The sequence below is a fragment of the Zonotrichia leucophrys genome, chromosome 5 (assembly GCF_028769735.1).
Source record: "Zonotrichia leucophrys gambelii isolate GWCS_2022_RI chromosome 5, RI_Zleu_2.0, whole genome shotgun sequence".
NCBI lineage: Eukaryota > Metazoa > Chordata > Aves > Passeriformes > Passerellidae > Zonotrichia > Zonotrichia leucophrys.
In genome coordinates, this window is record NC_088175.1 from 30872987 (window position 1) to 30890678 (window position 17692).

At 34.8% G+C, this 17692-nt stretch overlaps 1 protein-coding gene across 2 annotated transcripts in view; it reads left to right on the forward strand.

The window, feature by feature from the left end:
- Positions 1-17692, forward strand: part of UBR1 (ubiquitin protein ligase E3 component n-recognin 1) — a 61124-nt gene that overhangs the window by 17755 nt on the left and 25677 nt on the right. Inside the window, exons 6-26 of one of the 2 annotated variants that reach the window (XM_064713850.1) lie at positions 607-748; positions 1270-1332; positions 1629-1752; positions 3478-3585; positions 4036-4124; positions 4824-4922; positions 5609-5766; positions 6409-6508; positions 6791-6919; positions 7132-7312; positions 8183-8244; positions 8458-8568; positions 9545-9610; positions 9720-9821; positions 10443-10506; positions 10917-11041; positions 11961-12013; positions 12997-13099; positions 13632-13680; positions 15203-15357; positions 16248-16347. In XM_064713850.1, the coding sequence (XP_064569920.1) occupies positions 607-748; positions 1270-1332; positions 1629-1752; positions 3478-3585; positions 4036-4124; positions 4824-4922; positions 5609-5766; positions 6409-6508; positions 6791-6919; positions 7132-7312; positions 8183-8244; positions 8458-8568; positions 9545-9610; positions 9720-9821; positions 10443-10506; positions 10917-11041; positions 11961-12013; positions 12997-13099; positions 13632-13680; positions 15203-15357; positions 16248-16347 (2183 nt within the window). The remainder of the gene's footprint in view (positions 1-606; positions 749-1269; positions 1333-1628; positions 1753-3477; positions 3586-4035; positions 4125-4823; positions 4923-5608; positions 5767-6408; positions 6509-6790; positions 6920-7131; positions 7313-8182; positions 8245-8457; positions 8569-9544; positions 9611-9719; positions 9822-10442; positions 10507-10916; positions 11042-11960; positions 12014-12996; positions 13100-13631; positions 13681-15202; positions 15358-16247; positions 16348-17692) is intronic. The other variant, XM_064713852.1, reaches the window with a different exon arrangement.

Below are 17692 nucleotides of genomic sequence, written 5' to 3' on the forward strand. Positions count from 1 at the left end.
CAAACCTATTAACAAAGTCTGTTGCAGTGGGACAATGGCTAATGGTTTGAAACTCAAGGAGGGTAGATTTAGGATAAACACAGGAAGAAATTTTTTGCAGTGAGGGCGGTGAAACACTGGAACTGGTTGCCCAGAGGGTTGCTGGATGCACCATGCACCATCCCTGGAAACATTCAAGGTCATGTTGGATGGGACTCTGAGCAACCTGATCTAGTTGAAAATGTCCCTGCTCATTGCAGGGGGGCTGGACTAGATGAATTTTAAAGGGCCTCTCCAACTCAACCATTTTGTGATTCTGTGAAAATGGAAAAAGGCTTTTAATATATCACATTAAAAAACAAATGGGTTCATAAAACAGCAGAGAAAGGAAATTATAATAGAATATCAAAGAACTTCAAAACTTCTCTTTTGTACTTGATACATAATTTCTATGGCTTTTTCTGGCACAGATGGTGGGGAATGTCATTAGCATGAAGAATATGCTTGATTTATTTGAATAACTTTTTAAATTGTATTTGGCATTCATCTCAAGCTATCAAGCTGCATTTGAAAGGACACTATTTACAATTTTACTTTCATTTGTATGATATGTTACCTTTTTCCCAGCAGAGAGAAGGTAGACAGCTACTACTGTGTCCTTTTCAATGATGAACACCATTCTTATGATCATGTCATCTACAGCCTGCAAAGGGCACTTGGCTGTGAACTTGGTGAAGCCCAGTTGCACACAACTGCTATAGATAAAGAGGTTAGTGCATTTGGGATGTCAGAGAGTCACCTTCTAGTCATTAAGAGTTACTACTATAGTCACTTGGTTATAGAATCTTTGTTTCTGGTCACTGGAGCTTGAGGAAAGAAAGGCACATGGCTGAGCAACTCTTAGTCAGCACTTGTTCCCCAGGTGTGGAGAACTTGTTTAGGAAGCACGGATCTCTGGTTATATTCTGCTATTTCATGTACTTTGTGCCAGGAGGAAAGTTGATATGGTTTGTGTTCAAAGTATTGTGCAGAAATCTCTTTCATCTTTTTAATGTGTACATGAATTTTCCTTAAGATACCCAGAGTTTACTTGGTCGTTATGTTGTTGATTTAGTGTTTTTCTTACAGACAATGATGTTAATTTTTATTTGCTTCTTGGTGTTTAATAGCACTGTGAGTGGTGTTGGGCCCTGTTTTTCCTATTATGTATTAAAAACATAGCAAGGATCAGACTTGTGATGCTTTAGGTTTGTTTTGTATTGGTCTCATGCTCAGTATTTTCTTAAACAGGGTCGTAGAGCTGTTAAGGCAGGACATTATGCCTCTTGTCAGGAAGCAAAAGAAGAAATTAAGGTAACTTCCTAAAGTAATTTTCACAAAAAAACACCCCATACCAGCCTAATTAGTATTGACACTGAGCACTTTTTTTCTGCCATACAGTCTTTAGCTTAGTACATCCATGGTTTTATAATTTGCCTGTGAACTTTTTGGAATTGAATTTACAGTACCACATTTGAGGTAGATATCTTCAGAAATACATCATCAAACTGTTTTCTTTGTTTTGCTTGGGAGAGGTGGTGGGGAGTGAAAATAAATAATTAATTAATGTTATTTTATTTTATATGCACTAATATTTACCTGACTCCTAGAGGCATTCTGAAAATGTTTCCCAGCGGCCTCTTCACGTGGAGGTTCTGCATGCTGATGTTATGGCACACCAGAAGTTTGCCTTGCGCCTTGGTTCTTGGCTGAACAAACTCATGAGCTATTCAAGTAAGCATTGCTGGCTTTTGTTAAAATAATGCCATACCAGTATTTGAATAAATTAAGCAGTGTTATATATGATATTCCCTTAATTAAAATACTTTGATGTTGTTTCTAATTAGAAAATTATTAGTGCAGTAGCATGGGTGATGATATCCGATAGCAAGGTTATGAATAGCAGTACTTTTCTTCTTGTTGAAATAAATGTGTTTGTTTCCCTGATGGAACACTATCTCAAAATTTTATTATTTTCACTTTTAGCATCACATGCACTCAGTGTGTGACTCCTTTACTTAAAAGCTTCCCTCCTCAGTGCTGGTGGAAACCCACAGAGCATCTCTGTCAGTGGAAACATGCATCCTCTGCTTACATCAATTTCTGCTTCAGATTTGATAGCTGTGATTCATTAGAAAGTGTCAATAAAAAAAATATTAAAATCTTAATTAATTTTTTTTCCAGTACTGGAAAGTCTATTTGAAGCTTTCAAACATTGTGCTGGTGTTTGATGATGCTTATAGTTTTAAAGATTCCTGAATCAATGTACTTTTGATTTATTACTATTTTTTTCCATACCTGTGTCTTGCCACACTAAAGCCATTATAAAATTTCTCCACACAATACAAATATGAATAGATTAAACTCTAATAACTTCTTACCCTCCTCCTTGATAGGTTAATCTGGTGGTCTGCTTTAGCCCCTTTGTAAGCTTCAATGAAGTGAATGTCTTCTAAGATTTTTTGAATGCTTGCTTGAAATACACAGATCAGAACTGTACTTTTTTGGTAATTCTTTACAGTGTTTTACAAGTTTTAGTGTTCTGTTCTTTTCAAGTTTGTATGTATTTATTTTGCCAACAGTATTTTCTTGCTGTTCTGAGTTCTTCAGACAGTTCTTGCAGTTGGTGCAAATTTTTTGAGTGTGGATTATTTCAAAGTTTCTAGTAAAAGTTTGATTTTTACTGAGGTCAGTTAACAGATACTTTTATGTTTTAGAAGAGTCTCTAAGTTCAAAGATTGAAGTCAAACATTCCTGTGCTTCTGGATTATATACACAGAGGCTTTATGAGCCTGATGTTCCATACTCAGCTGGAACCTTTGCATGGTCAGGTGGTTCTTGTTCTTCTTGTGGTTTTGTTTCAAGTGGTGGAACATGGATCAAGAAACATTTAATAATGTTTATTTCCAAGTTGTCAGGAATTTGATTCATGACTCTTCACTTTTCCTTTTCAAATTAGTAACATAAGGCCTCATTTTGGAACATTAAAAACCAGAGGTTGACTGCGATATGTTGATCTCCAAAACTGCTTCAAGTACTTACCTACTGATAGGTGCAAGAAAATACTAAAGAATTTCTGAAATTCTACAAAAGACTGACTTTCAAGGCCTGAGGCAGTGACCAGCAGAAACTTGCCTAGTCCTGAGCATTTCTATGCTGACATAGTAAAGGCTTCTTGTGGATCTGCTTTGCAAAGCTGTCTCAGTTATTTTCATTTTAAAATACTCTTCTGCGTCACGGGATTTATTAAATTAGGTAGGCAAGAATAATAGGAAAAAATTAGTGAGGCAAAGCTTATATGGAAGTATATTCATTGAGAAAAAATGTTAAAAGTAATTCTTACTTAAGTGCCTTCTTTTTTTCTTTTAAGTAATAGAATTATGTAATTGTAAGTTTCTTGTGTCGTATAATTTAATTATTGAAAGATTCTTGTACAAATGAGTAGTTTCATCCCTACAGGTGACTTTCGCCAGATCTTTTGTCAAATATGTCTCAAGGAAGAAGCTGGATCTGAAAAGCCCTGCTTTATAAGCAAGTTGATGCTATGGGATGCAAGGCTTCATAAAGGTTTGTTGATCCATGATCCTAAAAACTAAAGATTTGTCAAATTAATTTTTCACGTGTGTAACATATAGATAAATGTGAGTGCTATGCATGTAGAATTACAGTTCTTTTTTTTTTTTATTACAGTTTTTATACAGCTTCAGTTTTTACAGCTGAGCTAACTTATATTTGGGATATATATTTGCCACCTCAATTTGTCCTGCTTTATGTATCTTGAAAAATCTTTTTACAAAATGCAACCTGACCCGAGTGACTTGATTACTTGATGTTTTAAATATATACCAATAAATGTCAAAACCCAAAAGTAATTAATAACTTTGTTCGTATGCTTCATAACCATTTCAAGACTTTCAATGATTTTTTTAATCATAGTTTAGTAATTGGTTCCTGTTTTTCCACAAAATCTGCATCTTAGTACAACAATGTGACGTGCATTGTATTGGCTCTTCGCAGGGGCGAGGAAGGTTCTTCATGAACTTATCTTCAGTAGTTTTTTCATGGAAATGGAATACAAAAAACTTTTTGCTGTTGAATTTGTGAAGGTAAATGGTTTGATTTTTACACTATGAATTTGTACTAACTTTATGAAATTTCCCCCCAAACTGAAAAATTGTTTCAGTATAAATAGGGAATTTTAAAGGAGCAGAACCTCAATAACTGTCTCAGCCTTTATTGGAGTGCAGTTAATTAATTCCCATGTCACTGGTTTGTTCCTTAGGATATGCTTGTTTGATTGCCATATTGTTATTATTCTGTGTATATTTTGAAATGCCAGATGAACTGCAACTGAAATTGGCCTTTCTTTTTGAAAATTCGATACAATAATTAAGAAATATACAAAACATAAAACAAAGTATGTTTTGTTTTAGGGTGATACTTTTTAATTCTGATAAAGATGATTGATAGTTTTTGATTTTCTCTGGACTGAAACAAAGCAAACAAAGACTTGCATTACCCATTGCACATGTCTTTTACAGACGGTTGTTGAACAGCTATCCATGCAGTTCATTGCAAGAAATAATTCTGTTTGCAATCTGACAAATCAGTTACATTTGTGCTTATCTTCAGTATTAAGGCAGTGGGGGCCATACTGACTTGCTTTGGTGCATTGAGGATATTGTGCTGTTTTTCTTGGATGTGATTCTGTTAGGTGGGAGAGACACACTGTGAATTCTTGTGAATAAAAAAGTAAACATTTTTGCTAGCATTTGTTTAATGTCCCCAATACTCTCTTTTTCTAGTATTACAAGGCATTGCAAAAGGAATACATCAGTGATGATCATGACAGAGTTCTCTCTGTGACAGCGCTCTCAGTTCAGATGTTCACTGTCCCTACTCTGGTATGTACAGCTTGGCTCTGCTGGAGGTGTAAAATAAGTTGGAGAATTGCTAGTAGTACCACCTTTGCAGATTGTTGTGTTTGGCAGGGAGACTTTAGCATTGCTGAGTTGAATATGAATGATTTTGAGATTTGTGAAAGCCAATATGAAAGCAGGAGCTTGAGTTGATGTGAAAATTCATTACAGAACATAGAGGAAATGCAAATAAGTATAAGTTCCTGGCACGTTGTTCTCTGCATTAACTTTGTGTATTTATTTACTGCTCACATTTACCTGTCTATGTGACTTTCAAAACAGGGCAAGGGGGTAAAAAATGGTTAAGTGTCTTCTTGTGGGGGTGAAACATGGGGAGGAAGTATATCTATAACTTTTAAAAGTTATATGTTTCTTAGCTGAAGTACTAATGCAAAAATTCTTTTCTACATGATCTTTCTAGGAAAAAAATGGCATGTCCATTATATAGATGCTGTCAGAATTGAACAAACATACATAGTTGTTGAACAAACTTTGTAGTTGATAGCAGTTGTGTTCCTGTGCAATAAATACTGTGGGAGTTTTTTTATCTTGTGCTCTTTGCAAATGCTTCAAAGAATTTTTAATGAGGAAGAGAGGGATTCAAAGGAAAAATACTTTGATGACAACATTAACAAAAACAGGAAGAAAACTATTTCACTTTGTTCGTGCAGGCCCGACATCTAATTGAGGAGCGAAATATAATCACCATCATTACAGAGACACTCCTAGAAGTGCTTCCAGAGTACCTAGACAAAAATGACAAGTTCAACTTCCAGGGCTACAGTCAGGACAAACTGAACCGGGTATATTCAGTAATATTTGACCTCAGGTAAGTGTAAGGCTGAGAAGCTAGAGCAGCTCAAAAATACTGGTAGCATGATGAGGTGTTTCAGTGCAGAGTCTGATGATTAAACTGCTTTAAAACCAAAGCCAAACCCCTCAAAAATATACATGATATCTTAACGTTTTCTTTTCAATGGAAATTTAAAATTTTAAAATACTGAAATTACATTCTGTAAAAACATTTTTGATTTTCAATTATCAAATTGCATATAATATTTACATTAATAAATAAAATGTATCTACTCTAAGACAGTATGGGAAATTTATCTCTCATTTGCTGCTGTTCTAGGAAAGCTGTATAATCCTTATCTGCATAGGGTTTTCTATTTTACTGGTACCAAATTGCTCTAATAAAGTGAGTAATGTTTATTACTCCATTTATTACACCCCAAACACCTTGGAATTAAAAAAAACCTGTTAATTTCCAGTGATGGAGTCACACCAAGGTATTAGTAGTTCTAGTATTTGGGAAAATTTTCTGAGTACTTTAAGATGAGGAAGTGATGAAATTTGATTATGTAATTGGTGGTATTAAAACAATTGAATTTCAACAACTCTTGATGTACAAGCATAAGAGAAGTCTGAGCGAAGTATGAAATTTTTTTCTTTTTTTTTTTTTTTGGGACAGGTATGTCTTAGTCAGCAAACCTACAGTATGGACAGACCATCTGAGGGAGCGTTTTTTAGAAGGATTTGTGTCTTTCCTAAGGATTCTAACTTGCATGCAGGTACAATATATTTAAATAATTTCTTTCTGATATCCGGTTGTAAAGTGATTACAGCTCCTCTTTTTCCCATAATATTATAATGGATGTAAACATGCAATTACACTGTTGAATTCTTCAGTCCCTGTTTTGGGTGGGTGAAGGAGACGTCTTTATACAAGTAAACATGGCTAGTTTCATCAGATTTAGTTACATATGTTTTATCTTTTGACTGTGGAATTTTCTGTTGTATTAAGCCTATGATCACTGATTTAGACAAAGTATTTTGTGGGATTTCTATTTCAGGGAATGGAGGAGATAAAAAGACAGATTGGTCAGCACATTGAGGTAGACCCTGACTGGGAAGCAGCTATTGCCATACAGATGCAGCTCAAGAACATTCTTTTGATGTTCCAGGAGTGGTGTGCCTCTGATGTAAGTATATAAATTTTCTGTGATTCTTGCATGTATACCTTTTTGGAATCTTCCTGACAGCTTTTGAAATAGCAGCTTTTAGAAAAGCTCACGATTGTTCAGTATAGTTTTCCACAAAAAAATTGGTCTGAAAGAATTAATCTGGGTGTGACAAAGAGAGAAAGGAAGGACTGTAGGATTTTTTTTTATTCTGCATGTATTTTTAATTCTAGGAAGAGCTGCTGCTCAGGTCTTACAGAGAATGCCATAAAGCTGTGATGAGGTGCAGCACCAACGGCCGCTCTCGGGAGAAGACAGTATTTCACTTATGTGGCCATACCCTGGAGAGCAGACCTTACAGAGTGTCTGCAGATCCTGTCAGCATACATTTGCCACTCTCTAGGACTCTTGCTGGTAAGTGATCTGTCTTGATTGCTGTTTAAACCATGCTTGTCATCCATCTCTGTTTCTTTACTCCAGAAAACATTTGGGTTAAGTGCTTCACAGATGAGTTGGTCTCTGACTTAGTGACATTCTCATGATCAGGAAGACATGTTCCCCATATGTGCCACTAATGGAAAGTTTTTCTCCTAACAACATTACCATGGAGATTGGAGGATGTCTTTTTAAATGGAAGACAGAGAAGTCAGTCACGAAGGAAAAAAATTTCTTGTTAATGAGATCCTTAGTTTTATCTGAAGTGTTTCTTGTTCTGTTTCGATCTCCTTTATTTAAATGAATGTCCATTATTGTTTATCTTGAATTTAGTTTCCAGCCATATATATCTTAGGATGGTTAAAATGTTCCTCCTGAAAGACATATTTTGCACAACACCAGGATAGGCTTCCAGTCAGAATACAATCACTGCTTTCTATAGAATACAAATGAAATCATATGCTATTATTAACCTGTAGATTCTTTATCACGTCATTGGATAGCAGGATACCATCTGTTAATCCTTGTAATATTGAAATTAATTTACTACTGATATATTATTCAAATATGAAATAAAAATTTTATTTATTGTATATTATATAACATCTCAATTTGGATGGTGTTCACTCATTCGTTTAGTGTAAATTTATTAATGAAATAATGGTTTGTAAGCCTAGTAAGAACTGTTGTGATTAAAAAAAGGAAAGTATGAAGTCTGTCCTAAACAAACTTAGACTTTTTTTTCTATAATTCTCTGAATTGTAAATGATTTAGCTGACATTTAGAAGGGGTTGGAGAACCTTCACTGATTTTGATTTATTTTCTGATTTTTCTTCCTTGGTTTTGTAGGTCTTCATGTACGATTAAGCAAGACCGGAGCCATCTCAAGATTGCATGAGTTTGTTTCTCCTGTAAGATACTTCTTTTTTTTCTCCAAATGCTTTTGTGATTTATACTCTGGAAAGAAAAAAGCCTCAATCTGTATGCTCTAACCTTCATGACACACATACAAGTTATTTTCCAGCTGTCAATACATCTCTGTTCTTTAGGACTTACACTTTTAAAACCACTGGCAGATTTATTCTGAGGTATTTTTTGTTTGTTTTTCCTTTTTTAAATTCTAGGAGGAATTTCAGGTGGAGCTGCTAGTAGAATATCCTTTGCGGTGTCTTGTCCTGGTTGCACAGGTTGCTGCAGAGATGTGGAGGAGGAATGGTCTCTCCCTGATAAGCCAGGTACTCCCTGCAGTGTTCAGTGCTGAGCTGATCCTCTAAGTGTTTGCAAGGGTTGCTCAGTCATGCTGCCAGGGGTTCATCCAGTGCAGAGAGGGGTCATGGGGTCACTCCTACAGTAAACAGAAAGTTTCTGGGTGGAAATTTAGGTCACGTGGTTTTGTTTCTATCTTCAGCAATAGCTTACCTCCTTGTCTTAGAGGAGTATTTTCATCTCTGCCATGACTCTTTCTTCTGCTCTGTCAAATAGTATAATGTTGCTGATGTCTACTTGTAAGCTACTTTCAGATCCCATAATCACTGCCAAAGTACTTGTTGAACTCTTGCTTATAGCATAAAAAGTTCCTCATGGTGTATGGACATTATTATATACAGAAGTGAAACTATTAGTCTCACACTAAACATTTGACAACCCTATAGCTAAACATGCAAACACTTTCTAATACTTGTGACTTCTGTTGCAAGAGTAAAGGTAAAGGGAAGACTCTGCCCTTGCATTTACCTCCTTTGGCTTCACTTTGGGATGGTTTTGGTTTTGTTGTCTGGTTTTATTGGTTGTTTGGTTTTGGGTGGGGGGTTTTTTGTTTGTTTGGGGATTTTTTTGTCTGTTTTTAATCCCTTTGATGGCAGAAGTTCTCAGCTAACCTTGCACAAGACCCTTTGATGAAATCAAAGTAAATCTTGGTAAACCCCTGCAGAATTGTCTTTCTGAGAACTGGGGTAGGAGAAGGAGGATGTTTTGACTTAATTCAGAAGCAGCCATTGGAGTTATGTCTTCTTGGAAGGGGGTGTGAAGTATGGAATAGACTTTTTCTGGAGAAGTGAAAAAACTTTTTTCACTTCCATTAAAGTACATATTTATTTTGAAAGAAATGTGGACTTTCTTTAACTCAATAAAGATGTGGTACAGTTTGAAAGGCCTCAGAGATTAACTGATGTACATTACTTTAGATCTCTCTTTTGTTTTTGCGTTTCTTAGGTATTCTATTATCAAGATGTTAAGTGCAGAGAAGAGATGTATGATAAAGACATCATCATGCTCCAGGTACAATGTTCTGAATCACTGCATACTTGTAATTTTAAAAAGTTCAGTTTAATTTTCATTGATTTTGAAATAGCAAGTGATGTTCATATTAATTTGGGTTTTTTGATAGATAGGTGCATCTCTTATGGATCCAAACCAGTTTCTCCTGCTGATACTGCAGAGATATGAGCTTGCTGATGCTTTCAAAAAGATCAAACCCACCAAAGATCAGGTAAGTAGCAAATTTTTCTGCTGTTTAATTTGTCAGCTTTGAGTATATGAAACATCAGCAAGAAAAACTAGCTACTGTTGAAAACTGCATTTTTAAGGCCACACTAGAAGTCAGTAAACACAGGAGCTTGTGGTTAGGTAAATATTTTGGAATTTGTAGAGGCTTCCTCAAAATTAGCAAGCAAGTTTTGCCCCTTTTGGACCTTTATTTTGGACCTATAGAAGCTTGTCTCCACAGGGAATCTACCACAATCCATGTAAATGACTTTGCTATAGCATTTCTATTCTCTTAAGTCATGTTATGTGCTTTTATTTTGGTTGGAAGTTTCTGGGGTTGTTATGCTTCTTCTTGTGGCTTGAACTTTGATATAACCCTTCATTTGGGGTACATTTTTTAGCTGTTTCTTTTCTTGCGTGTGAATCTTGCACTTCAGTTGCTGTAAAATATCTCCTCTGCCAGAGCAGACACTTTTTCCAGCTTGTTAGAATGGAAATTTATTCTTAAAGTACAATGTTTTATCAGTATAGTAGATATGAAGGCTGAGCTCAGTGTCATTTGGTGGATGGATTTTCTTGTGCTTCTGTTTTTGTTTTTTTAACCTGATTTCTCTCATTCTTGCAGGATTTGATTAAGCAATATAATGTTTTAATAGAAGAGATGCTACAGATTCTCATCTATGTTGTGGGTAAGTTTCATTTCTCTGTGTTGTAGTAATGGAGGATTGCTTTGACAGAGCAGGCTTGATGATTTTGTTAGACATAGTATAGAGAGGACACTGAGGAATATCTCTTTTAAATAGATGATTCAGTATCACAGCTGTTTTTGAGATGGAAACAATAGGAGTTGGACAGTGAAAAAAGCTGTTAGATGGCTTCATAATTGAGGTTAAAGTAGAATATGAAGAGAGTCCATCTCGACCCATGTTGTTAGGAATCTAGGCTGAGAATCATTTTTACTCAGACACTTGGGACAGGCTTCTGACAAATGCAAGCTTATACAATGAAACATCCCAGCAATACCATTATGGTGAAAAATTCAATTTCACTTCATACCTGTCATATTTGCCATTCCTCTCCTTTTGGTTCATTCTGACAGGGGAAAGATATGTGCCTGGAATCAGTAATGTGACAAAAGAGGATGTAATAATGAGAGAAATCATCCATCTGTTGTGCATTGAACCAATGGCTCACAGTGCAATTACCAAGTCCTTGCCTGAAAACGTGAGTCCTGATTTATTTACTTTTTTTCTTTTATTTACTTTTTCTTGTTTTATGTCTTTCTTCTTTAGCTTTCATATCCTTATATGGAAGCATTTCTAATATAAAGCTTAAATGTTGGTTTGAGAATTGCAAAATGGCATGCCAAAGAGGCTTACACACCTTACTGATGTAAAGGTAAATGTCATAGATTCAAGTATGGGCTGATCTGGAAAGACTTGTATGGGAATTAAGCTTTTTGTTTAAGAGGTGAATTTTTTCTAGAATATTCAACTGTAGTTCTCCTAGGTTCAAAAATAAACGTGAAATTTTCTGGTTTGGCCCGGTAGGGTGATGGAGCTGGATTCCATTCTGGCCTGTGTACCACTGATAAATTTAAGCCTGTAATTTTGATGACTTAAACCTGTGCAGATCCATTTGAAGTCAAGTATTGTTCATGTCTATTTGAAAACAAAGACTTCTTGACATCCCATTACAATTGTGGAAGATTGAAGCAAAGGCAAGGGATGTGGATTAGATTTTATAGTCTGGAAGTGTTCAGGGCCAGCAATCAATGCAAAAACCCTAAATTTTTGTTGTAAATGAAATAGCCTTAAATATTACCATAGTGTCCACAGTCACTGTTTAAAATATCTAAACCTCTTTTATTCCCTTTGTTAAGGTTGGGTAAGCATTGACCTGTTTCTAGAGATCAGCTCTGTTATTAATGAAGTTCTACATTATTAAGTGAAAGTATTATGTCTCTTTGATATTCCTTGGAAAATGCCAGTTATCCATATCTGCTTTCTGATTAACAGCGGGCAAAAGATAATAGTTCATGAATTAGGGAATTATCTAAATTTGTCTGGTTTTGTTACACATAGCATAATACTGAAGATACTTGAATCATTATATGTTTATCCCAAACTAAATTTTTTACCAGGAGAGCAATGAAACTGGCTTGGAGAATGTAATTGATAAAGTGGCTACATTCAAGTAAGTTCTTAATGTTGTTTTATAAATAGCTTGAAAGTGAAATAAAATTTCTTAAATACATTTGGGTTAAACAGTATGAACGACAGTCTCTGTTCAGCTTATATTTTGCTATCTTGAAGTAAATATATTTGCAAATATGCTTAGGAAAGAACAGTGTGTGAATATCCTACGCTGCTGCTGTTTCTTTCCCTTTGCCACCCTCTTTCTTCAAATTTGGGTTGAGGAGTCTTGGGAGTTCAGTAATCTCAAGTCCAAGTGGGAGAATCTTTGAAAGTTCATTTTTTTCCCGAAGATAGAAATTTAAGAAGTCATTGTACCTTTGACAATCACTATCTAGTAATTGTTATGTTGCTTAGTTACTAATTTTCTGCAACTTACCCTTTTTACTGGAAATTAATTTAATATATAAATATATATGTTTGTGTATATGCAAGTATAGAACAATAGATTGTAGTTGAACAAAACCAGTGCAAATGTCTGCTACTTTTGTGAGAAAAATGTCTTATTTTAGTATACCTTATTTTAAATTTCATGTGGTTTGCTTGTTCATGTTCAGTTAAGAGCAACTGTAAGTGTACCTGGGAATTTTACTTGGGGAATTATATGAACAGTTAAAAAAATCTCACCAGCTGGAAAGCAGCAAGTATTACTTGTTTTATACTTTGGTTAAAGAAAGGATTGAATTTTATGCAGCAATATCCAATGTCTGAAATTCTAAGCCACACAGTTAAAAAGAATTTTTAGAGGCTATTCGGTGTGCTTTAGATGGTATAGACTAGAAATATTTTGCTGCTGAATTGTTTACTCCTGTAAATCCTGTATTGAAAATTTAAGGGTCCCAACTGTGCTCGCTCTCTGCTTTTAATAAATTAGTGAGCAGCCATTATAATTCCTGCTTCTTTAGAAAACAAATTGTGTTTGCCTTTAAAGATGTGCTGAATGTATATTAATAATCTGTGTATTATGAAATATTTCTCTGTAAGGAAACCGGGTGTCTCTGGTCATGGAGTTTATGAACTGAAAGATGAATGTTTGAAGGAATTCAACATGTTCTTTTATCACTACACTAAGACCCAGCACAGCAAGGTAAGCCGTGTAAGATTCACTCTAAAAGGTTAAAAAAATAGTACATACTTACCAATATTTAAAGAATTTTGCTGAATTAATGCAATCTAAAGAAATTGGTTCAGTAAAGAGTGTCTGCAGCTACCTTTGAAACTAAATGTTCCATGAAATTAAAGTTTTCAATACAAATTTAGATGGTGTGGTTTGCATTTGCGTTTCCTTTTCGGCACCTTGTGTATTTATTCTGTTAACTCTCTATGCTGAGATCAAAATGTGATAAGAATTACCTTTGTACTGGGAACCCCCAAATTTTGTTTTTGTAGCTCTTACTGAGGAAGCAAATATGTCCAATTATTTAGCTTTACTACAAATTTAAATTCAAAACATAATGTTAAACATGTTTCAGACAAAAGTCTAGTTCACAACCAGGAATTTACTGGTATCTCTATGTATCTCATCATATTTCTAGTGTAGGATTTCTCATAATTTCATTAATCTCATGATTGTGTACTTCTATAGAGGTGCTGATACAGCAACACTCCTTTTTCTGTAGGCTGAACATACACAAAAGAAAAGAAGAAAACAAGAAAACAGAGATGAAGGTAAAATTCTAAAATTGATGATTCAACAAATGTGCTAATTGGTAGTATATGTAGTTGTATATATATACTGAGCTTTGGGAGATGTCTTGTGCCTTCACAGTGGATAGGTGAGTTCATATTAAATTTGTTGTGATTTGTAGTAATTGTCATTAATTAGCACCTGGATTTTTTTTTGGTTTTTTCTTTATCATGGACAGGAATTCTGGAATTTTTAGTTTACGTTTAGGGAAATAGACATGGCACTGTACCTACTGACAAACCCATGAACTCAGAAATTTTATGGTGGAGTAACTAAGAGGCAAAAGTTGTGGTGTTTTTTGTGAGCAGTTTCTTTAGACAATATTGAGACGTAATAGTGGCATGTAGAGAAGGTTGCCACAGGAAATGATGCTCATATCCATTCTGTAATATGAGAATGAGACTTAACTTTTAGAAAGAATTTTTTTATAAGCTATGAATACATAAAACAAATGTGTTTCTATTGTAACGCAAATATTATTTCCCTTTTGTGTTTACATTTACCCATTCAAGTCACAAGCATTTAATTGAGTTGATTTGAGGAAGACATGATAAGCTGAACAAATAAATACAGTGAACAATCTAATAAACTCAACTTTGCTCCTTCCCCTTTCAGTCTGGCAGCTTAAAATGTTATCAGGGGAATTATTTTGTGGAAATTTAAAAAAATGTGGTTATTTAGATGTAATTGTCAGAGACTCATGTAATGGGACAGTACGGTTCCAAAATACCAAGGTCTCTGTTTACCCTGATTTGTGTTCTCCTGAGGCTGCATTTATTGTTGCAAGTACTTCCTGTGTATTCTTTTATGTGGCTATGTTGTCTTTGTCAGTAACTTCATTCAGCCAAAATTGTCTAAAGAATGGTGGTTTCAGGAACACTGCATTCCCAGAAGTCCTCTGAAAAAAGGCAATCTGAAAATAGGCATCCAGGTACCTGAAGAAGACTGGAGTCAGTGGTTCCTGGTAGGGAGATTCTGTGGCATTAAATGAGGTGCTGTCAGTAGATGCCAAGATTCCACATCAGAGTTCCAGTATTAAGTCAGCAAATGTACATGACCAGAAATGACTGGAATGCCAGTAGCAGAAAAAATTTAGAGCTCCATGGATGTAATATTGTGGTGTGGGACACTACAGTCTGGAAACTTCACTCCTCAGTTTTGTTTAATTACTTGAAAACCTTTTATCTGTTGCAAAGCACAAACTGTATATTTAATAGTGAGACATAAATCAGGCAGTTCAGTGTGTTAAAAATTTGTGTTTACAGATGTAACTAATACTTGTGATTGATTAACTTAGCTTGTACATGTTTTTTATGTAAGGACTTACTAAAAGTACTCTAGTTTTGCCAAAGGTGAAAGTTGACTTAGGCACACAATCGTGTTTGATCATGGTTTTACTCATTTAAAGGTCCAGTTTTTCTTTCACTGAAATTAATATGTTTGTGCTGTCTACTTCTGGGTGGGATGTCAGTTCATTGATATGTTTGCACACCTGTTTCCTAGCACTGCCACCACCTCCTCCTCCAGACTTCAGTCCCGCGTTCAGCAACGTGGTGAGGATTCTGAACTGCGATGTCATGATGCACATCCTGCGCACCCTCCTGCAGCGGGCAGTGGAGCTGGAAACCCACTTGTGGACTGAGGCCATGGTCCAAATGGTAGGGTGAGCCTTGGTCATCTTCCCATGGTCCTTCTTGTGCTCACTGCTTATGAGAAGACCAAAATATGTAAAGATTAACTTGGAATTATTTTGTCCTCAAACCTGTTTTTATAAATCTTACTGGCAAAGAAAATATTTTTATTATTAATTATCTCTCTCCTGTAAAATAGAAACATGATGCATAACAGTATTAAAGTTTTCTATTTTACTTTCCTCCCTGTGTGGCCTCATTGCTGAAGCTGTTTCAATATGTAATCCTCCCTGCCTCATATTTTTACTGCAAGTTAATGAGTAACTGTTTGATAATTGGAATTCCTTCATTTTTTGAGCTGCAGAGTCTCCAAATACGTGAGGCCTCTTTGGGGCCTCAGTCATGAAATAATAGAATTTTTGTAAGTATTTAAACATTTAATTTTACTGCAGTGGCTTGAGTCTTTTAAAACATTGTTGAGATGTTCTTTGGAGGCGATTTTTTGTTTGTTTATTTTAGCAGGGTTGTTTTTTTTAACATTTATAGAATTAGGACCTGAAATTATAGACAGTCTGAATTAATCAGTTTTGTTAGAATGTATAGATTGTTTAATTGCCTTGCCAATCCTGCTAATCTTTGGGTTATGGAATTAGAAAGTACAGATTTCGTATCAGCAGACGGACAAGATTTCACATATTACTAATATAAAAGCATGTGCAAGCTGATGAATTTTAGTGCAACTAATATGCAGTAAATTTGCATTGTGCTTTTTTTATTTCACTTTCCATGTATGACCTCTGTATTTTCATGTGTTTTATCATTATGTAATACAGAACCGTATTAAGCATCCTAATCTTTTATGCCAGTTTTCCATATCTTAAACATTGAATGAGACTTACTATTTTTCTTTTTTTCAGGTTCTTCATCTTCTTTCTTTAGGGTTACTAGAAGAGAAGCAGCAGTTACAGAAGTCTCCTGAAGAAGAAGTAACCTTTGATTTTTATCACAAAGCAACACGTATGTTTCATTTTCTTTAAACCACAGAGTAAATTAGACTAACTTGATCTTTTAAGGACTCAAATAAACTAGAAGAAATTATTCAGTGATTTAGTCAGAAAGGTTTTATTTTATGCTATATAATTAAAACTTGGTAATTTAACTTTTTTAATAATTAGGAAACCAGGTTTGGACTAGCTTCCTCTGTTCCCAGTTGTCAGGTGGATTGAAGAGGATATATGCTTCTCTTCCTGGGAAAGAAATGAAAAGTAGTTCTAGTGTTACATAATTGAAAGTGGTTTTTCCTTCACAAGAACTGCATTGAAATGGAAACTAAGAACTCTTTGAAAAATGGCAGTGGATTTAAGTGAACTGTGTCCATCTTTGGTTCTCTCGAGCTGTACAATTAGTGATTTGCTTGGAAGTTAGTCTTTTACTATGGTAATGAAAATAGAAACAGAATGTAGTGGCTCTGGATTGTACCCTTTTCTCTCTATTGAGCATTTCTTAATATTACATTCAGGACTACTCTGTGGGAGTTGGAATCTGCATTTTCTAAATAATCTTCCATCTTCTCTAGAGCTTCTGCTTCACTGTGTAAAAATAAATTTTTAAAATCTGTTATCAAGTTAAACATAACTGTCATTTGTGAGATGCAACAGAGATAAGAATTGTGAAGTCATAGAATCATAGAATTGTTCATATTGGAAAAGGCCTCCAAGATCATTGAGTCCAAATGTTAAGTCAGCACTGCCAAGTGCACCACTAAACCATGTTCCTAAACATCATATCTATGTATATTTCAAATACCTTCTACAAGAATAAATACATAAAACTACTGAAATCCCTTTATTTAGTTCTTTAAAAATTTTGTGTTTGAAAATCACTCCCAATGCACTTTATTTTTAATTTTTTGCTTATTGTTGAGAAAGAAGTGTCATCATACTGAAAGTGTTAAGAAGCTTCATGTCAACTGTAGGAATACAATAGAAGTAATAATTATAACTGAGATGCTAGAGAATGCTTTGCTAGCTTTAATTTTGCATAACCAGAAAAATCAAATCCTGATTTACATGAAAGGGATGCAAAAATAATCAGTATTTTTGTAACAAAGCTCTTATCGAGACACAGTTCATTAAAAGATAGTTTCTTTAGCAACGTATTTGTCTCCCTACTAAAAATTTAAAATTAATTCTGTATGGTAAGTGCTGCAAAAGAAATATCATTGAACAGAATGGTCTCCATTTTAAAGCATTCTTTTGTTAGAGAAGAGCCTAGAATACCATGGAGTCTCACCAAGTTGTGAGGAAGAAAATAATTACTGTAATTACAATAGCTTTTGTGATTAGAAGTAAACGTGTACACA